The sequence below is a fragment of the Biomphalaria glabrata genome, chromosome 6 (genome assembly GCF_947242115.1).
Source record: "Biomphalaria glabrata chromosome 6, xgBioGlab47.1, whole genome shotgun sequence".
Classification (NCBI taxonomy): Eukaryota; Metazoa; Mollusca; class Gastropoda; family Planorbidae; genus Biomphalaria; species Biomphalaria glabrata.
The window spans coordinates 12,011,903-12,034,594 of NC_074716.1; the positions used below are offsets into that span (position 1 = coordinate 12,011,903).

General features: G+C 36.3%; 1 protein-coding gene across 1 annotated transcript; it reads left to right on the forward strand.

The window, feature by feature from the left end:
• Positions 1-869: 869 nt before the first annotated feature.
• On the forward strand, positions 870-19,950 carry LOC106076723 (molluscan insulin-related peptide 3-like). The gene is made up of 3 exons (XM_013237543.2): positions 870-1,006; positions 15,789-16,032; positions 17,985-19,950. The coding sequence occupies exons 2-3, from the start codon at positions 15,801-15,803 to the stop codon at positions 18,182-18,184; spliced, it is 432 nt and encodes a 143-aa protein (XP_013092997.1). The 5' UTR covers positions 870-1,006; positions 15,789-15,800; the 3' UTR covers positions 18,185-19,950.
• The last annotated feature ends 2,742 nt before the right edge of the window (positions 19,951-22,692 follow it).

Sequence of the window (22,692 nt, forward strand, 5' to 3'; positions counted from 1 at the left end):
ATTCGAAAATGTATCAGTGCACACTCTTAAGACATTAATAAATGTTTTGTCTCCTTCTAAAAATCCTTCTAAAAATCTCGACTCTTGCATTGCCAGAGAATGATTATTAGATCATGATTAGAATAATAATAATAATAATAGTAACAAAAATTTTAATAGTTATTTTCATATATGTTTTCTAATAGAACTTTTTTTCTCTAAATTCAGGAGAGGAATCTTGTCGTTGTTGTTTTTTTACAATTATCTCAGTTCTCCAAATCCTTGACTTTGACTAAAACGTTTCGATGACCAAGTATACTAGAAAGAAAGTTTAGTGGAATACAATTTTATTTGGAAGTGAAAGAAGACGGAAGCAGACAGATTGGTTCATTCATGTGTTAGAACCATCATTAACCTATTTCACACACACTCAATGTCTCACAGATACACCCAATAGGTATGACGCTCTGATGTGACAATTCTAAAATCCGAACTAACCTTTGTCTGAGGGCTAATGGCCTCCACCAGTGCCATCTACCTGTTCGCTCTTAATAATCACTCGCTGATTAAACTTTGACATCTCATCAATCATAGTCTACTTTCGCGACTCCCCACCCACCCCCTCTCCCAACACACAAAACACTATTTGCCTCACCAAACACCTGGCTATTCAAAAGTAGATGTCTACTTACATTAGAACACAACTTCCGTACCTAATCACCCCCCCCCCTTTTACCATTCTTTTATGTTTTCATCGTTAAGGGCACCCCCCTCCCATCATTTCCCTCCCTACCCAGTCAGTTCCACAACTTTCAGCCCTACCCTCTAGTTCTTTCAGACTTGACCTCTCGCAATGAACTGAAATCCCGAACATCCCCCCCCCACCCCACCCCACCCCGTGGTGCCTCGACCTAAACTGTGTCGAGAATAAAAGTAGCCGTTCTTTCTGTGCTTCTGTTTTGGAGTGAAAGACAGGCGGAACTAGGAGAGAGTTAGTGCTCTTGTTTCTTTCTCAACCGTGTGCGAGGTAATCTAGTTTCGTTTTTTATTTTACGTCTCTGTCCATGTTGGCCTGAGCAATCAGGTTCGAGTCTAGATCTAACTCTAGACCTACCTACAGGTTTTACTTAACTCTGAGCACGCATGTGTAGATCCATGTTGTTTCTTTCTTGGCTCTGAATGAGTAAGGAGGGCTCTCTGGAGGAGGGATCTGTTGATGAGGGACCGTACAGTAGGGATCTGTAGTGACCCTCATACAATTATATCTATGTATTAATAATGTCTTAGAAAGTTTACCAGACGAGTTGAGCTTATAGATGTATTGTTTTGTAACTTTAAAATCATCTAGAATCTAGATAGAAGTTTTTTTTTATATGGAAGTCTATTTTGCCATGTACGCTTGTCTTCGGCAGTAGATTTCGTTTTGGTCTAAAATGTGTATACCACGTTTTTTTTTTTTTGTAAGAATTCTCTAGCTGTCTTTTTTTTTTTTTTTTTTGGAAGCCGCCTGCTGCAAGGGTCTTCTATCTGTCAGGTAAAATCGGTAGGTGCTTAAGCCGGTCTTAAAAGCGCTTTCGGTGTCGGTGTGGGGGGCACCTCTGTTACTCTGTTCAGCTCCTTCCATACAGAATTTATACTTAGGTTTTAAAGCGCAAAAGTGCAGACATTCTGAAGACAAGATCTAGCTGACAAGTCCAAGTCTCTATCCTAATGTTAATTCTATGAAAGTTCTACGCTGTCTCTTGATATTACTAATGATCTCGGCCTTGTCTAAAATTACTTTTGATGTCCCCGTTCACAGTCCGTTCTTTTTGGTGCTCTTAAACTACTTCTAATACATTACAATGCTGTTTAGCAGGGTCGGCTTTAGACCGATTACTCAAATTGGGTCTCGCAAATGGCAGGGCGCCCGCAATTTATCAGTCATGGTTCTAGTCACAGGCTTTTAAAGTTGTAGGACTTAAATGGTTAAAATAGTTTGTGTATCGAACAATGTACGTAACTTTAATTAACCCACTGCCGCCAATTGTGTTTTAATTGCTTCCAATGTATGTTGTATAATAAATGTGTATATGATGATCTAATTAATAGTAATAATATGTTATTGTAAAAAAAAAAAAAAGCATCCATTAAATAGGGCCCCGAAATTTGTAAAACCGGTCCTGCAGTTTAGATATGCATGTAGTTGTCAATAATAGACCTAACATAATTTTATGGATAATTAGCTTGGTTTTATAAGTTTGAAACGTTCCGTCAGGCATGAAGATCATTATGTCCTAGCAGCCTAGCTCAAAGCTCTTGCAGGACTGCTGAACGTAAGATCACTATGTCCTAGCAGCCTAGCTCAAAGCTCTTGCAGGACTGCTGAACGTAAGATCACTATGTCCTAGCAGCCTAGCCCAAAGCTCTTGCAGGACTGCTGAACGTAAGATCACTATGTCCTAGCAGCCTAGCCCAAAGCTCTTGCAGGACTGCTGAACGTAAGATCACTATGTCTTAGCAGCCTAGCCCAAAGCTCTTGCAGGACTGCTGAACGTAAGATCACTATGTCCTAGCAGCCTAGCCCAAAGCTCTTGCAGGACTGCTGAACGTAAGATCACTATGTCCTAGCAGCCTAGCCCAAAGCTCTTGCAGGACTGCTGAACGGAAGATCACTATGTCCTAGCAGCCTAGCCCAAAGCTCTTGCAGGACTGCTGAACGGAAGATGATGGAAACATTCAGGCGTCGATCTCAAGACCTTCGTGGGATCGAAGCCCAAATCAAGCTATCAGGCAGACATCCTACACTACAATTTTGAAGCTGTCACTGAGCCGTAAATCCTATGTCTGGTTTAATGCATTTAAACCCTAACATATTTATGAGAACAGGCTCGACTATGTTCACTTCATATGGTACGTGATTTGTGGACCGCATAGTATACTAATGGTTGGCACGGTGGCTGAATGGTAAAGCGCTTGGCTTCTGAACCAAAGGGTCCCGAGTTTAAATCCTGGTGAAGACTGGGATTTTTAATATCAGGACCTTTATGGCACTTCTGAGTCCACCCCTATCTAATGGGCAGCTTACATTAGTTAGGGAAGAGTAAAGGCGGTAGGTCGTTGTGCTGGCCACAAGACACCCTCGTTAACCGTGGGTTAGAGAAACAGATGGGCTTTACATCATAAACCCAATAGATCGCAAGGTTTGTAAAGGGAAACTTACTTGTCTGCGTAGGCAATGAAATATTGATAGCAAATGTTCGCACGTTCTACAAAAATGCAGACAATGATTTTTTTTTTCTAACACTGCTATTTCGTTGTTCTAAAAAATGTTTTCTGTGTACAGCACATTTAATTTAGTTAACTGTGTGTGTTGTCTGTGTGGATCACACATAATCTCAAACCTCACTTTGCTGCTTCGACATTTTTAACATGTTGTCTATGCAGATCACACATAATCTCAAACCCAAGCCTCGTTTGTTTTAGGTTTAGATCACGTTTAATTTCAAACCTTGACCTTTTTAAAATTAAACTTTCATTTCGTCCTTGGCCTTCTTTGAACCGTCATATATTTTTTTAAAATAATATTCTACGCAACCTAGCCCATATGTTAGATGCTGTGTTTAATGGGGCATTAGTTTACCTGACCGGAAACGTCTGGAAGCACACAGCAGCTTGAGTTTTGTAGGATCATTTCACCGGGAACATTTCGGGCCAGAGAAACGTTTCACATGAGGGCGCCACTTTAGATTTTGTAAGTGGTTTATCTCATCGAGCCGAGTCTATCATCGCGGATCGAGTTAGGGCTAGCAGACGTCTAATGCTGGTAGAATTTACAGGTCTATACGCTTGGTGTTGGAGAGAGGTCATCTGTCCTAAGTGGATATTTGTCTTGTTTGGGGGGGGGGGGCAAATACTTGAGTGTTTTTTCATATCGAGATTGAAGAACAAATTTTCTTAATGTATTTTAATATTTTCAAAAGCTTAGCTTCATAAGATGTAAGCCTATTGGATATGTTTATAAATGGCGGGAATCTATAAATAGATAGCTATTTGGTGTATCCGGTGTACAAAATAAGCGTTGTTAAGCTATGTTTTTCAAAGATATACTTTTTAGCACAGTAAATTTTTAAGCTCTTTCGTTTTGAGCGCCAAATAATTTCAATCTGATGATAGTATTAGACTTTCACTTTATGACTTGCACAAAATGAACATTTATGTCTCCCAGCACTTCAAATGTTGTTTTTTTTTTATAAAAGTGCCATTTTTTAAATGCCCAATATAATTGGGTTTTTTTTTTTGTTTGTTTTTTTGTTTTGTTTTGTTTTTTTTTGTTATAAGCTAGTACATTCATTTAAAAAATTCACTTAGAATTTTATCACATTTTTTGGTTTATAGTTGGTAACTTTGAGGTTAAATTTAGCGTCCTTGACATTGTTTAGTTTATTTTGAAAATCTCCAATATCGCATTCTCCTACTTTGAAATTTGTGTTAGACATCAAATAAAATTGTACTCTTTTCATTGCTTTCGTTTCTTTCCCGTTGTAAATGAAGATTATAAAGAGGAAACAACAATATAAGTCATTTTCAGATTTCTTAGCAATAAAAAGTAAAGTAGCAATTATGCATAAAACACTGAACCATAATCTTCAAATACAAAAACAAAAGCTAATAAAATACTCAGAAAGACACAAAGATACAGGAGTATTCCTCGTTCATAAATTTGTACAAATGATCCTTCTTCCCTAGTGCTATTAGAACATGAAATAGGTTGCCTGAATCAGCTAGGAAAACCAGTGACTTGGCAGAATTTAGGTCATTGGTTAACATGCATGACTAAATGCATGACGCGTAGGACGTAAATATATATGAAGTAACGTCTGAATGCTATAAGATAAAAAGATAAGAAGGTGATAGTTTTCAATGGCAGACCACGAATACGATGGATTGATGACGTAGAATCAGATCTACAACAGCTGAGAGCTCTGGCATGGAGACGAACAACACAGGCTAGGTCTGAATGGAAAGATGTGTTGAATGAAGCAGGCCAGGGACGTCCTTAGTGCCACTGGGACAGATGAACTGGAATATTTTTTTTAATTGTTTTGTAATTTTTTATTGTTTCAAGTAATCTAGATTCCATACAGCATAAAAGAAACGGACTTTGAAATATTGTTTTAGAAATGTGCATTCAATGGGAATGCTTCATTTTGGGAAAACAACAGAAAGAAATGCGGACGAACATGCAAGACAGAACACAAACAATGAGTCTTAAAAGATTTCAATTGAGCAGCCTTTGAATGCACACACAGAATTTCAAGACAAAGAGGAAATTAAGTTTTATCAAACTGGCCATAATTCAGAACTAAAATAACTTCCTTTTGGAATTACTGACGACTTTCGCTGGGAATTGAACGACACGAGAGACAGAGGGAGTGGGTCTGTCTGTCTGTCTGTCTGTCTGTCTGTCTGATAACAAGTGCACATGTTCTTTGTTCTTTTTATTTTATAACACTTTTTAAGAGTTTAAAAAAAAGCAAAACAATTTTGTGAAATATATATATATATAAATCATACACACACACTTACAAATATACACACACTTACAAACATACACACACCTACAAATATACACACACACTGCTCGTTTGGTTACGAGTCAGCAGTTTTGAAACTGAGAGAAAGAGATGAGGATTTAACAAAGAGCAAGAAAGTGTGAAGAGAAGTGAGTGAAAGAGTGGAGGAGAGAAAACGAGAGAGGGAGATTGTCAGAGAGACAGAGAAAGGCAGAGAGGTATTCTGTAACCGAGAGAGTCAAAGAGAAAGAACGAGAGAGGGAGATTGTCAGAGAGACAGAGAAAGGCAGAGAGGTATTCTGTAACCGAGAGAGTCAAAGAGAAAGAACGAGAGAGGGAGATTGTCAGAGAGACAGAGAAAGGCAGAGAGGTATTCTGTAACCGAGAGAGTCAAAGAGAAAGAACGAGAGAGGGAGAATGTCAGAGAGACAGAGAAAGGCAGAGAGGTATTCTGTAACCGAGAGAGTCAAAGAGAAAGAACGAGAGAGGGAGAATGTCAGAGAGACAGAGAAAGGCAGAGAGGTATTCTGTAACCGAGAGAGTCAAAGAGAAAGAACGAGAGAGGGAGATTGTCAGAGAGACAGAGAAAGGCAGAGAGGTATTCTGTAACCGAGAGAGTCAAAGAGAAAGAACGAGAGAGGGAGATTGTCAGAGAGACAGAGAAAGGCAGAGAGGTATTCTGTAACCGAGAGAGTCAAAGAGAACGAACGAGAGAGGGACAAATGCAGAGAACGTAATTAAGAAACTGAGAGCCAAAGGAGGAGAGAGAGAAAAAGAAACGCATAAAAAGAAATAATGAAAGAGGGAGAGAGAGGATGAGGGAGCGATAGAGAGAGAGAAAGAGATAGTTGTTTAGAGATTCTGAGATAGCATAATGAAATTATTTTTCTGTCGTTATCCATTAAGTGATGACATTTGTTTTAGTGGACAGCAAAACAATAAAATGATTTTGATGAATTCCCCTGGCCCCTTTTTTGTCTATTTTTTTATTTTTAATTAATCGATGCTTAAAAATAGGAATCGCTTTCTATCGACACCGACATTACAAACCAAATTCGATATTCTTCTGCTTCCATTTCTCTCTAGAACAAAATATGGATTTTTGAAGTCTTCCTTCCATTTTATTTTTTTGTTCTTGGACTGAAATTGAAAAATTAAATAAAAGAAAACAGTGCTTACAATATTGCGTTACGATTCGTTTCGCCATATGTTATGTCATGTTAAATTATGTTCCACCATATTGTTTTGTGTTACGTTGTTCCGTTACGCTGGGTTACGTTCTACAGCAAAATAAGCTACGAGAGGAACCAACGTGAACTTAAAAGAAAAGAAAGGCAGGGGTACGCCTTCTGTTTACTTTGGATTGTACTTGTTTGATAGTGGTGTGTTTAGTTGTAGTGATCGGGCTGTTTGTGCGAGTGTGTTTCTGTGTGGGTGTGTATGTGTGTTAGGTGAACACCATGTGGTAGACCGCTTGGCCACCGAACCGAAGATCTTTAGGTGCTGAGGTTTAAAACCTATTTGATAAATTTCGCTTGGGGGTTTTGATGATATTCAGGAGGCACATTGGATGGGTGGTTAAGCGCTTGGCTTCTGAAACGATGGGTCCCGGGTTCGAATCCTGGTGAAGACTGGCATTTTGAATTTCGGGTTCCTTGGGCGTGAGTGCACCCAGCTCTAATGGGTACCTGGCATTAGTTGGGGAAAAAATAAAGGCGGTCTCATGACACCCTCGTTAACCGAAAGCCACAGAAGCAGATGACCTTTACATCATCTGCTCTATGGACCACAAGGTCTGAAAGGGGAACTTTGCGAAATTCATGTGTCCATTCTTTTCTTTTATGTGGGTAACTTAGATTTAGTTCTACTGTAAAGAATAAAGTTGGTCCAGTGCAGGCCAAACAACACCCTTGAAATCTTTTGACATACAAATACCACAAAGAGGGTAATCAGTAGCCTACAAGAAATTCAGACGCTGGAGAGTTATCTTTCGTGAAGAGTTTGATGAGTTGTTGTCCCTGTCTGGTACGATAGTTGATTAACTAATTGTTTATTTTATCTGGGCTTATGTTCTGCAGATGCAAAGCCAGGTGTTGGTCGAACTACGTAGCTTCATCAAAAACAAGTTGAAAGATCGTTTTGTCTATGGTGTTGAAGTTTTTTTTTAAAGCAGACTTGTCTTTGGTGTATTTTCGTGTAGATTTTGGCAAGGAAAACATGAAAGTTGTAACTTATAAATACTTATATGCTCGGTTAATTATATAAAAATTTTCTTTTGTTTTTCTGGACTTCCAAAATGTACACACCGTTCTAAAATGTATTGATTACTTCTTGATAAAGTCTATCACTAGTGTAGATAAGGTCAACAATAACTATGTCGTCTGTAAATGTAATAAGATGAGAAAGGTGTTCTTTGTAAGGCTTCGTTTGTCATCACAGTCAGTGGTAAATAGTTTCAGGGAAAGAATGTTGCCATGAACTGTGCTTGTGTTTAGAACACAGACCTATATATAATATAGCTACAGTGGACGTGCCTATTTCTGAACACTACACAAAAATGTCGCTAAAAACTTCAACAAAGCTGAAACAATGTGTTCTTTTGTAAAGTAGTTCTAAAAGTAATTTTTGTTCAAACCTAACCTATCTAACATACAATACTAATTATAATGTTGAGTCTGAATGGTCCGAGTAATTCAACTCCCATTTTTTTTTCATATCGAGAATCTAGATCTATAAAGATATAGGTAATCAGTCTATTTAAATGTACAATCTAAAATCATAAAACGATTGAAATCAACAGGCTTCAATTATTTAGACCTAGGGTTTTCGTAACAATATTTCAAAGGAAACTAAAAGGAAATGTCTTTATATCATACATTTGCGTAAACATATAGTTCTGTGATTAATAGCCCATTCTAGTTAATATCCGCTAAATGGAATTGCAATATTTCTAAACTTTGAAAACTAAAGATCATCATTTTTCTAAGACAGAAAAGAGCGAAATCCCAAGATTCACAGCGAATTCTCTTGAAGCTCTAAAAAAAATTTTTTACAAACAGTTACAGTCATATAAGATAATTTGTCAATAATATCACGTGGTTTAATAAATTAAAATCAAATTGAAAGAGTCTATGAAATGAACTTTAAAACTTTTATTTATGTTTTTAACAAGATATTTTTCTTAACTAAATCTAAAAAATCTCAACTCGGGTAACTCTGTACATGTTTTTCTTTATTAAGACCTCCCTTCGGACAAATTCATTACGAAAGTCTAGTCTCTCTGACCAACTGGTAATGAGATTTAATTAGCCACATCAATGACATATGGTTAGTTTTATGTCTGAAAATGAAAGTCGATCTATTCATTGGGTGCACCTTAACGTATTGACCTAAATTCTCTAAACAACTGGAAAAGTTCTGTATCTCTATACTTGCAAGGGCAATAGTGATTTTTTTTTAAATTATGCTTTTTGTGTCATTGACTAAAACAAAAACAAAAATTCAATAAGTTTAATTGTACAAAAAAAATATTTTCTAAGCAATATGTTTCTGTTTCTACATTTTTTTTTTATATGATTGAGACACTGGTTTGACCAAGGAATGCACTCTTATAGAGAGGGAGACTCGTAAGTATCACTATAAACCCGATAATAATCTAATGGGAAAAAAATGTTTTATTTTCTTCCACACAGAGCTTCGCCTCTGATTGGATAACTTCACTAAAACATTGTGTCCAGGGAAATAACTCCCAACTCTCAGAGATAAACTTAAGGAACGTTGTTGTTAATGTTTAAATTATTGTTTGTGTGTGTTTATGTGTGACTGTGCTTGTGCGCTTTTTTTTTTAACCGGAAAAGATAAATGTTTATCTTGGTTCATCTAACTGTCAACTATTGAAAATTTCTTTCCACCAACAGCAGTGTACCCGGTCTAATGTTTCTTAATAGGCATCTAGAATAGTTTTTTTTTTAATTTCCAAATACTAGCTCTAGTAATAAGAGCTAAAGAGAATCCAAGATATTTATATGTTACAAGGTGACACAATGGTATGTGTTAGTGACCATGTGACACAAAGGCATGTACTGCTGACCATGTGACACAAAGGCATGTACTGCTGACCATGTGACACAAAGACATGTGCTGCAATGTGACACAAAGGCACGTACTGGCATGTGTTAATTGACACGTGTCACTTAGTATGACATGTCTGTAAACAAGTTTGGGAAACCTTGAAACCTTGGCTATACTATGAAACCCAAGGGCCCTGACTGTTCCATTCATTAATTACTCATCTATCAACTAATTATCCCACTTGTGGTGGACGAAACAAAAAAAAAGGAGAAAAGAAAAAAAGTGTTATAGAATTCACAGCCCAGAGGGTAGTGTGTTTGGGAGCGCGTTTTTAAGTGGGCCGTTCCGATTAAACGTAACACATGCTAGAATACACGGGCCAAAAGAGGGATTGATGAAATGCGGGCAGTTTTATGGAAAGTACAAAAAGATAATGGTGGTATGGCCAAACTTTTACATGAGCATTACGATTTGCAGGGTGTAAGAAGACAAGAGAGCCACGGCCCAAAAATATCATAGCGCCCATGAAATAGTTCGGATCAGAACTGGAGAGCAGAAGACTATTGAGATAAGTGTACTTTAAGGTGGAGATTTCTTGGGAAGGAGGAGAGAGAGAGGTGTTACTCGAATTTATACTTGAATTCGCTGGCAAAATTAATTTATGGTGAAGCTTTTATCTGTGGCCTTTTATATTATCGTTATAAGTAAAATAAAGAAGGGGTTCATTGCGGAAAAAATATACTCAGGGAACAAATCAGGGGCATAACCGGTGGGTAATGCTTGTGCTTGTATAGAGTAAATGTCTATTGCACCATAGTAGTGTCAGCAGGATAACCAGGATTTTGTTTCAGCAATAGCGAGGTGCAGCAGCTTGACAAGTTGCTAAGGGAGACAACCTGTAAAACAACAAAAAGAAAGAAAAATATTAATATTTTATTCGTTAATATCACACACACACAAAATGTAAATCTTTTCCTTAAGGAATCAGATCTATTTTTTTTTTCTGAGAAATGCTTTTTGGTAAAGTTTTTAAAGAGTATTTCGTCCTTACAAGAGTGATACATTAAGATAAATCTCGTTTTGCCATCTCGTCAATAGCTACATTCTCAGCAATAAAATCCAATGTATTCATGTTCTTATAATTCTTAATATATCCTAGGTGTCTTATTTATCTCTGGAGCTTCTGACCGTTTCATTAAATTCTGTAGATAGATGTCATAGGCTTCATTTCAACTGATGCAGTCCGCACCTATCGCACACCCCAAGAAACGCCACTGATTGCAGTTTCACTGCATTGTTTACTAGTAGCTCAGAAACAGAAAAGAAATAAACAGATTATTTCTAAATATGTTTTGTGTTGATAAGCCTAGTGCAACGATGACAATAGTGGCCAATTAAAAGATCTTAATCTTTAAATTAAAGAATAATATTAATGGACGCATCTTGGAATTATAACAGTATGTTGTCATTGATGTCATGTCTAATCTGATCTTCTTATCTTCTAGTCATGCATGTCAACCAATGACCTAAATTCTGCCAAGTCACTGGTTTTCCTGGCTGGCTCAGGCAACCCATTCCATTCTCTAATAGCACTAGGGAAGAAGGAGCACTTGTACAAATTTGTCCTAGCATATGGGACGAGGAATGTGCCTTTATCTTTGTGTCTTTCTGAGTATTTTGTTAGATTTTCTTTTTGTATTTGAAGATTATGGTTCAGTGTTTTATGTATAATTGCTACTTTACTTTTAAGTCTTCTCTCCTGAAGGCTTTCTAAATTTAATGATTTTACTAAAGGTGTTACTCTAATCGTTTGTTAAGAATCTCACTGCTCTTTTCTGTGTCTGTTCTTTTTTTAATGTTTTCTTGAGTTGGGGGGTCCAAACGGAGGATGCATACTCTATTATTGGCCTAACCAAGGTTAAATAACATTTTAATTTTATGTTCTTATTTGATTTATAGAAATTTCTTCTTTGTTTGATTTTTTTTTTATAGTTTCATCAATATGTGGATTCGATGACAGTTTTTCATTCATTATAACACCTAGGTATTTTGCGTTTTTAGTCTGTGTTACTGGTTTACCATGAATAAGATAAGTGGAATTTATTTGTTTTAGTTTTTTTGTTACTCTTAATAACAGACATTTTTCTGGGTGGAAAGACATGCTCCAATTTGATTCCCATTTCTGTAGTTCATTTAATTCTCTTAGTTTAAATTTCGTATCTTGCGTTGTTTTTTTTATGTTTTTATTGTTTTATATGTTAAGCAATCGTCTGCAAATAAGTTTAATAACTGTAAGAAACTAAGACATGTGTATTGTAACAGCAGGACTTTACTCTCTGTATTGATGTTATTGATGTCTGAGTTATGACTTATGAGAAACCTATGATCTTAGAAGAATCCTATACACGTCAACCTTGAGCTACACTGGGATGGTGGGACTGGTAAGATTAGCCGACCTGAAACAAAAAAACAAACATATATGTTAATTTTCAATTGAGAAAAATGCATGTATTGTAGAGATATGAATTGTCAGTTAGCTGCCGAGTTAGCTCGACCAAACTTGTTCAACGGGCTATTAGTTGATTACGCCAAAAGCTTTTTTAAAAAAGTTGTTTGTTTTTTTTCTGTTGTTAGGGTAATGTAAGGAAGGCCTGTCTGGATAGCACTGAGGAATTATAAAAAGATCTTTTTCGTTGCAATTTCTGCATTCAGTTTATACGTTCAAAAAAATAATAAAGGAAAAAGCTTTTGTATTTCGAAAACGGCTCTACTTTTCTTTTGACAGTTTATGTATATCTTAGGAGAAAGAAGTCACTAGCTAACTAGCCACTCTGTGAAAACTTTGGGCTATAATTTGTTCAGAATTATTAAATCATCTTTAAATTACATTTGGCTTACGTAGTTTTAGGATGGAAATTGTTCCGAATGACTATTTTGGAAGCCTATGGCTGAGTGGTAAATCACCTGGCTTTGGAAAAAGAGGTTCCGGGTTCGAATACTGAAGACTGGGATTTTAATTTTGTTATCTTTGGGCGCCTCTGAGTCCACCCAGCTCTAATGGGTACATGACATTAGTTGGGGAAAAGTAAAACCGGTCGGTCATTGTGCTGGCCACAGGACACCCTCGTTAACCGTTGGCCACAGGAACATATGACCTTTACATCATCTGCCCTATAGATCGCAAAGTCTGAAAGGGTAACTTTACTTTTTTATGTAAGTAAGTGCATGTGTTCTATGATTCTATCCCTACCTCTATGCCAACTGAAGTACCAGGAAACTAGTTAAATTATAGAATAACTTTATGTCCGACAAACATTTCAGAATTATAGTTTGCATGATCTAATTAAACGTATTTTACATCTAGCTTTTTAATTCCCTTTTTTTTTGTACTAGATCTATGTTGTGACTGAGTGATATCGATCCACCTCTAAGACCATCACTTTTTAAGCTCTTTATGTGGACAGTTTGAGATGCGCTACTCCTCCGTCTCTAGAAGCCCTGACAGAAGGCTTCTGACCTATGTATTGATTCATTATTTCCAATCACTCCCCTCTTCTTTTTGTACCCATTCTAGTAATCAGTCAACTCACACACGAAACAATTATTTAGTGTACAACAGAATTACGTCTCAAATTTTGGAATGAAAAAAATCCACTACAGAAAGACGAGAAAGTATTGATAAAGATATGCGTTCATCATTTGGTTTCCCTGTCCGTGAATACAAATGAAGATTGAATTATAAGCTGGCTCTATTAAGACTTGGATGTCTGGAGCTAATAAAGAACTAAGCTGGGGAGTCTCTAATTGAACCGGGAACACGGGAAACTTATTGATTTAATAAGCCATGAATGAAGCAAACTCTGACTTGCATTTATTAGTGTAGAAATTAGTGGAAAAAAAATTTTCTTCATTTTGTCCTTTACATGAAATATAAACCAACACGACAATAGACTGTTTAGCATTAGACCCGTTAAAAGCCGGAACCAATCAGATGATAAGGCCTATATAAAGCTCAGTCGAGTTTCAGACAAGCGTCGCTACCTGTAATGGGCAGATTCTCAATTTCGATTTCCTGTAAAAAAAATAAAAAATTACGGAATCTTCAATGCTAACAAAATACTTACACCCCCCCCCCCCCAAAAAACAAAACACTTTTTATTTTATAAATTTTAACTATAAAAAAAGAAGGAAAAAGTAGGTTTATTTTTATTACATTTTTCTAAAGAGAATAGAAACTGCTTAGAAATACTGCCCTGGGCTTCCGCTTACTTAAATCCAACTCTGCTATAAAACAGTCATCTTTTTTTTTTCACAAACTGTACATTAATTATTTCAATATTATTTTCTTCTAGCTCTTTGCTATGATATGATGTTAAAACAGAAAAAGGGGGGAGGGGGGGCGCATTATGTAACAAACATTACGTGTTACATTCCTAGAGCGGTGTGAGGTGGCTAGTTGTTTAAAACAGGTAATGTAGGACAGAGGTTCTCAAACTTTTTTGCCCCGGAGACCTCTTTATAGTCTAAACAGTTATGAGGGACAAACTATCTCTCTTATCTTCTTATATAATACAGACGTTACTTCAAAAAAGAAGATGATTACGTCCTACGCCTCATACATTTAGTCATGCATATCTAGTCATGCCTATTAACCAATGACCTAAATTATGGTTTTCCTGGCTAGTTCAGGCAGTAGGGAAGAAGAAGCATTTGTACAAATTTGTCCTAGCATATAGAACGAGGAATGTGCCTTTATCTTTGTGTCTTTCAGAGTATTTTATTAGATTTTATTTTTGTATTTGAAGATTATGTTTCAGTGTTTTATGTATAATTGCTACTTTACTTTAGAGTCTTCTATCCTGAAGGCTTTCTATATTTAGTGATTTTACTCTCCGATCGGATTAACTGGTTTTTAATGAAGAAGTTATTTTGAATGTATACAATTTTCATCTTTCTTCTGAACCCCAACGATCGGCGCCTTCGCGGAGGTCACGCTACGATCGTCTCGCGGACCCCCGAGCACAGTTTGAGAACCACTGATTTATAGGAATGGACCAGCGAACGTTTCCAATACATCGTTTGGTTTATAGCCTCGAGACATGTGACGTCCCAGTCTTAAAAACAAAAATAGTATCTTACTTTGATTACGAAAAGAGGTATTTCAGGAATATTTTCGTCTTGTGGTAGATGTTTGTTTTCGTAGTTTTGAATATAAGATTATTTAAAGGTTTAGCGAAAACTTCTAAAAAGAAAAAAATACGATATTTTAAAATATATTTTCTGAACATTAATATGAGAAATGAAATATTAGTGAGCATGAGATTTTTGTAAAAGACACAACAGGCTGCGTGGTAAATTGTTAAACTCCATACAGGCTGCTCAGTAAATAGTTTGAATGATTTCGAATTTCAAGACGGCGAGGAACAAGAGCAACAATAAAAAAGATGTTCAGTTAATCTTTTTCTCTTGAATTCTAATTATGTTACTGGTGATCCGGTACAGGACTAGATGTTGGCCTGACCGTCTTGACCCTCTGGGGGATGATCATTAATAGTCTTTACGTCAAGGACATGGGCGTTTAACGGGGTGGTCTGGAAGCGTTTCAGTAATAAGGATTGACAGAAGGAATTCAATCAGTAATTTTGGAATTGATTTAAGCAGCACTTCAAAGTTGTCTGTGTCCAGTGGTTGGACTGGTCAGTTAAATGTCTCATGAGAAGCTGACATGAGGAGGAAGGAAAAAGAGTTACAGAACTATCTTAAAATTTGATTAGAAAAAAAAAGCACTCTACTAAACTGCTCGCTACCTTAATGTTTTTAATAGAACGTAGAATTCTGGTGCTTAAAAAAGTAATTGGCCACTCTATTACAATGTTTTCTAATAAGATAATAAGAAAAACAAAGGCAGTGATGTCCAAACTACGACAAGTGGGATAACTCTCTGCTATCCGGCCTTTCGAAACACCTGCCCACAGGTCTTAATGGAGTTTCAGTTCGATCGGACTAAACTTTTTGCTTCGATGTTTCCCGAGACACGCATGTCGGGCATACATCTGTCCCCCAGGGACCTAGAGTTCTATTAGATCTAACTAGCCCAAGAGTGTATCTATCGTTTCACAGTAATGTTTTTCTAATTAATTAAAATGTTTTTTTTACCAATACATTTTTTAAATTTAATTTCAGGTGTACTCCAACATGCAGCTGCTAAAGGGAAATCAATCAACCATGGCCTACGTAAGCAGACTGCTACTTCTGCTCACCCTCGCACACAGCACCAGTGTCACAGTGGCCGAGTACGACCACACCTGTAACGTGTTGAGTAGGCCGCATCGTAATGGCAGGTGTGGACGCCTACTGGTAGACACTGTCAACCTGCTGTGTAACTCCTTCTCGGGACTGTTGGTGAAGAGAGATACCACAGAGAGAGGTAGAGATTGTATAGATAAGTGATTGTTAAATAGTAGTACTATTATAGATGTATCGATTTAGTGATTAATTTATAAGGGCGAAAGAAAAAAGGCAGTAGTCAGCGTGCCGCATCGAAATAAATGATAAGACATAATGGAATACAGCACAAGTCGTAATTGTCCATTGTCTTTGCTTTTATATAAAATCTAAAATAAAACATGTACAAAATGCATAAAGCTACGTAAACCCAAGCATGCATGTCAGGTTTTATGCATTTAAAGCCTACCATATTTATGAGAACAGGCACGAGTATGTCCCCTTCATATGGGAGGCACGGTGGCTGAATGGTAAAGCGTTTGGCTTCTGAACCGAGGGGCCCCGGATATGAATCCTGGTGAGAGTGGGTTTTTATATTTCGGGATCCTTAGGGCGCATCTGGGTCCACATAGCTCTAATGATCTAATGAATACCTGACAATAGTTGGGGAAAAGTAAAAGCGGTTGGTCGCTGTGCTGGCCACATGGCACCCTCGTTAACCGTGGGCCACAGAAACAGGTAACCTTTACATCATCTACCCCATAGATCGCAAGGTCTTAGAGGGGAACGTAACTTTCCTCTAGTATATTAATTTCATGGCTGATTTCGAAACCCATTCCGCTCCTGCTCTACAGCCCCGTGATCTGATGCTTTCTAACCCCTCGAAAATGTTTGTGTATGTATGCAAACAGAGTGTGCAATTTGAATATGGCATAATATGCTCGAAAATTACACTTTTATGTTGGTCTATATGTGGCAGAAAAAAATAACTACTAGCTCTCTGAGAATCCGGCCTTAAGAAACACCTGCCCACAGGTCTTAATGGAGTTTCAGTTCCATTGGACTAAACTTTTGCTATGTTTCCCAAGACACGCAAGTCGGGCATGCATATGTCCCAGGAGCGTAGCTAGGAATTTTCCATCGTTTGGGGAGCCCGGGGGCTTGACGTCTTTGGGGGCCCATTGCATTTTGCGCAATATTAATTTTTAATGTAAAAAACAACACTCATTTGTGCCCAGGGGGGATTTTTTTAATTCTCCCCCCTCCTCCCCCACCGTAGCTGCGCCACTGGTATGTCCCCCAAGGATCTAGAGTTCTATTACATCTAACCCCTCGAAAGTTATGTGCAGATGCCTGTGCATTACTCACAATTGGAATATGGCATAATATGCTAGAAAATTAAGCTTTAATTTTGGTCTATATGTGGCAGATAAAATAAAATAATGAATTGAGAGATTTCAATTTCAAATTTAATGTATACATCATTTTTGCATGTACTAAACGCTGAAGGTATATTAATTGAAGGTATGCTAGTCACAAGTGGTTCTGTGTCGTTTTCTTGGTGGTCGACTATCTGTATGTTAACTTTATCCAGGTTACATTAAAGAAATTTTAAAAGATACAAGTCTGAGTGGTTGTTCAATTTTTCAAAATTTGAATTAGTTTGTTTATAAATTTCTGATGTTTCATCAGAAATGAATAGAATTACCTCCTAGCCCAGACCTCCAGCTTGACGGCAGAGAATGGCAACGAGCAGAACTGGAACTATTAGATCACGACGACGACAGCTCAGAACGCATACCACACGACCAGGCAGCCATATTATTAGAATGGTGTTCTGACTGTCATAATACATGCTTGACTAATTGACTTGTTGGTTGATGCCAGTCTCTAGAATGGCTGATTAAATAGCTTCAATGATTTGTTGAAAACAGTTTATCAGTCGTGTTGTAAATGATGGATTGAAGAATGTATAGATAAGTGGAAGATAGATTGAATATATTGTTCGAACGTGACTGTTTCATAGGTTGATTCATTGTTCTACAAAGTATTAACTGTTAATAAGATGTGACTATATGACTTGATAAATTCATTGATTAATTCGTGTCTGTTATGCTGTGAATTGATTGAGCTTTTCATTTCTCTTTCTATCAGTAAACGAGAACCTTAAGCACATTCTCCTGAACAAAAAAGAAGCCCTGTCCTATCTGACAAAGCGTGAGACGCGGGGCTCCATCGTGTGTGAGTGCTGCTATCACACCTGTACCATCTCCGAGCTCCTCAAGTATTGCAGCTATGATGTGTACAACAGCAAACATGCAGCCGCCTACCGGAGCAGTCATCAGGGCCAATAACTTGTGTTGTCTCCAAGTGTCTGTTGGTGTTAGAGAGTGTTGATGATCTGCGAGATTATGTGTCGATTGTGTCTCACATTTAGAAGAACCACACAGTGCTTAGAAATTGTTTCTGTTTGATTATTTATTACACTTGTCATATTGTAACGAAAGAGACGACGCTGTTATTTCCTGTTTAAATACTTATCTTTTCTTATATAATACAGACGTTACTTCAAAAAAGAAGATGATTACGTCCTACGGGTCATGCATTCAGTCATGCATAATAACCAATGACTTTTGGTCACACATCTGTGTAACTACGCTAAGAGTCCAAATATTATGATAATTTTTAAAAAAAAGAGTTTAAATTAACTTTATGTAGTAGGCTAATATGTGTAGCATAAGCCGCTTGGTTACCTAGCAAGAGGGCTCGAGTTTAAATCTTGATTCAGATTAGAAATGTTTGAGATTCAACTAGAATTGAGTTGTGTTTGTTGGACTTCAAAGGCAGTACTGAAACCATCTCCCAGACTACCGACGTCTACAACATGTTCATGAAGATATTGGAGCAGAGGACACTAAACTTGGGTTCGAATCTCGATGTAGACTAGATTTAACTAGAACTGAGTTGTGTTTGCTGAGCGCTCAATGGCAGTAGGCCTGCTGAAACCTGTTAGGAATTGGGTTCCACGAGATAATAATTAGCAGAAACGGTCGTTTAACGCAGTGTTTCCCAAACTTTTGACCTATGTGTACCCCTTTTATAACTTTTGTAATGCTGAGTACTCCTCACCCCCCACCACACTTTAATTTATTAACAGAACATGATAAATGGGTATTTTAAAAAATCAGCATAGTTAATGAGATGCAACGCGTTTCCCGTACCTTTGGGGGTAAGCGTACCCCACTTTGGGAAACACTGGTTTAACGAATAGTTGGTTAGATCAAGAAAAAGGCATTTTTCTTAGATAGCAACTGACATCAAATCGCGCGCATCAGTACACTGATTTCTTATCTTATATAATGCAGACGTTACTTCAAAAAAGAAGATGCTTACGTCCCACGCGTCATGCATTTAGTTATGCATGTTTCTCTAAGTCTCAATGACTTAAATTCTGCCAAGTCACTGGTTTACCTGAATGGCTCATCTGACAAGCATAGTAGGTCTGATATATTTAATATATATATTATTTATTCCAGCTAAAAATAAAGTGAAACATTTAAAGTTGTCTTCCATTACAACTGTAACTTAAAGCACAATCTTGAACACAATCAGTACAGTAGAATCTATAACAAACATTTAGAACACAAACTAGTCAATCTAGACTAGTGTCAAGGAAGAGAAGAATTCCCTTCTAATAAGAATTTCGTCTCATGATGTACATTTAGACAATGTTATATCTTTGTACTGAAGTTAAATATTGACTTTATGTCATCTTCAGTTTTCTTTCCGATATTTGCCTCTAATTAATTGTTGTATTTCTTTTGTAAGGACCTATGCAGCTCTTAAGTCTGTCTCTGGTCTGTGGAGTTTGTGCAATTGGTGTATGTGTTTTCCTCTTCTTTTTTTTTAACAGTCCGCCAAAATTGCAAGTTTTCATGTTTCTGTTTGGTTCTGGTTGACTTTTCTCTCAAAGTCTGACTTTGTGGTTTAATACAATGTTAAAATTTTTTATAAAACCGTTTTTTTTTAATGAAAATAATTTCTAAACTACAAAATAAAAAAAAATCTTGATGTAATGTCGAAACAGAAAAAAAAAAGAAATAAAAGAATAGACACCTTATATTCGATCTTGTCTTATTGTAACTGTTAAGAAATTGAGTTTTTTTGTTTGTTTGTTTTTGTTGTTTTTTTTTAACATTTTTTCTCTTTTCTTCAAAATCGGACAAGAAATATTATTATAATGAAAGACAGGAAGTAGGCTTAGTGTAAGGCTATTATTTTAATATATATTTTATGATCTTTTAATACGTGAGAAGGCACTATAGACTAGAATGTTGCTTATGTCTCTTTGCCACGAAGTCTACACCAAGCTCGTTGGAAACTTCAAACTACATCATACTTTGTTATTTATCTTTTAATCTCATTTGAAATTTAAATACAAACTTTAGTCCATCCTAAACTGAATAGAATTGAAAAAAAAATCAAATAAAAATAAATACTAAATCTAGCTTTAAAAATCGAATAAATATTTCCAGACACAGCTAAACTTATCTTTGTGGTCATTCAGTCATGGTAACATCTTCAATAATAACCACATTGGATGTAGAAAAATACAAAATCTTTTACACTTCCTTTGTCCCAGCTCCCATTCTCGGTTCAAGTTGAAACGTTGTAGATGACAACATATAAGTCAATAAAAATCAACCAATCGATTAGCCTTGACTAATTAATTTTGTTTTATATGAAAAATGTACTAAACTAACGGGAGATACGGCCTTGCAATAATGAGGCATATGGCAGTGACTGAACGGTGCTTTCTCCCAAAAGCGCGAATGGGACTCTTTGTCAACAAGCAAGATAGCAGACCCGTAAACGTCGCAAGACCAGCAGTTAGGATTGATTCAAAATAAAGGAACTTTTTGAACAGAAATGTCTAAAAAAAAAAAAATAGATAAATCTTGACAGACAACTTGCTTTAAAATATGATCACCAGTGCATAGTTGAAAAACGAAAGATTTGTGATAGCCAACAATTTTGTTTTATATCTATGTTGTTCAAATTAAAGTACATTCAGATTAGACCTAGTATTATTTTAACTTGTAACTATAGGGGTCTACAATAGATTTTTTAAAAAACTTTTCTTATGTACACGAACAACAAACATTTCTGTGAACATTTTAATAGAAGTAAGTTACTTTACATGCAATGTTTAGGGAAAGGTATTAAGCGAATTCGAAAGAGATAATAAAACAATGTCGGGATTGTTTATACAGATTTTAAATTATGTATACCGGTAACTAATAATAATAACGTCCCAACATTCTCGGTTGGGCCTGGAACGGAAAACCCGCAATAAGTAAGATAAGATTGTATAGGGCCTACATCTGGATTTCTTATCTTATAGATTACAGATGTTACTTCAAAATAGAAGACAATTACGTCCTACGGATGGCTGACTGTCGTTCAGATTCATCAATGGTCCCGGGTTCAAACCCTACCCGCTCCCATCCCCCGTCGTCCTGCGGGAGGTTTGGACTAGGAAGTAATTATCTTCAACTCTGAAGGAACATCCGAAACATATAAAACAAACAAACAAATGGATTTCATGTGTCAATCTAGTTATGCATGTTAATCGGCGACTAAAACATTCCTTAGTGTACATCATAAGATATAAAGTTCCCTCGTAACAGATACACCTCCAAGTTTTCATCCAGTATCCTTTAGACAGATGGACTTTTAGTCCTGTTAATGGGACGTATGTCTGAGAGGCGTTTGCCACTTGGCTACCATAAGTAGACTTGAGTTGGAATACAAAATTAGACAAGAAAATGCATGAAAGCGCATAGACACTTTCTCCTAAATACATCCCTCACTTACAAAGGGCACTGAGTTATTTAGAATTAAATTAATGATAAGAATAATGCGATAAACCAGATTAACCAGTAAGTGGAACTTACGTGTTTTTTTTTAAACCATAATAAAATACGTGTGAATTCATTTGCGTTTAGGTGAATTTTGTATTTATTAATGGATTTATTTATTTTTCTCTGCATAATCTCAATTTAACATTTAGGCCTATAAAAAAAAGGAAAAAGATTTTTTAATTTGATTAGGTGTCACACATGTTTAATATGAACTTGCAATATTTGCTAAATCCTGGAAATGTAACGTTTCTGAAAGAATTAAATAAAGATATAAATTTAAAAAATACAAACGATGGCAAAATAGCCAGACTGAAAAGGCCTACATTCAAATAGAAAAACTAACAGTCAACTCTTTAAAAACTTAAAGCTTGAATTTCTGATTATCAATGGTAAATTATTAAAAACTAAATAAACTGAAATATAAGATTTACACTTACAAAAGTAATGTAGTTAGGCCTATATATAGATCTAGCAATAGCAATGACCATGATTTCATACTATCAGTGCTATAGTTTCAAAACGTTTGGTTTCCTGTTTGTTTGTTTTTTTAAGGATCTAGTTTTAAAAAAAAGAGATATTTCTTCTATGTTTACCACATATATTAGCTATATATAGCTTTAAGTAGTTCGAATTATTTTGTTTTAAAATCTATATGCTTTAATTAATTTGTTCAAAACAAACAAACTAACTATACGCTTGATAATAGTTGAAGCGATGCATTAAACCTAGAGAGATCTAGATTCAAATTAAGAACTAGATCTATGTATATCTTAACATCTAATGGGACACAACCATCAAGATAAAAATACAGAAATACGGTGTATTTGTCAGTTCAGAAAAAAAAAAAAAAGTTTATTATTTGGGCTGAGTCGAAACACATTTATATAGATTATGCCTTTCTGTTCCTAAGCTCATTTATGTCCAAAGATAGGTTTAGT

Excerpts from the sequence above, each read along its gene's own strand:
- LOC106076723 (XM_013237543.2), top strand. The coding sequence starts at position 15,801 with ATGCAGCTGCTAAAGGGAAATCAATCAACCATGGCCTACGTAAGCAGA. Across the intron at positions 16,033-17,984 it reads GAGAGATACCACAGAGAGAG|TAAACGAGAACCTTAAGCAC; the intron begins GTAGAGATTGTA and ends TCTTTCTATCAG.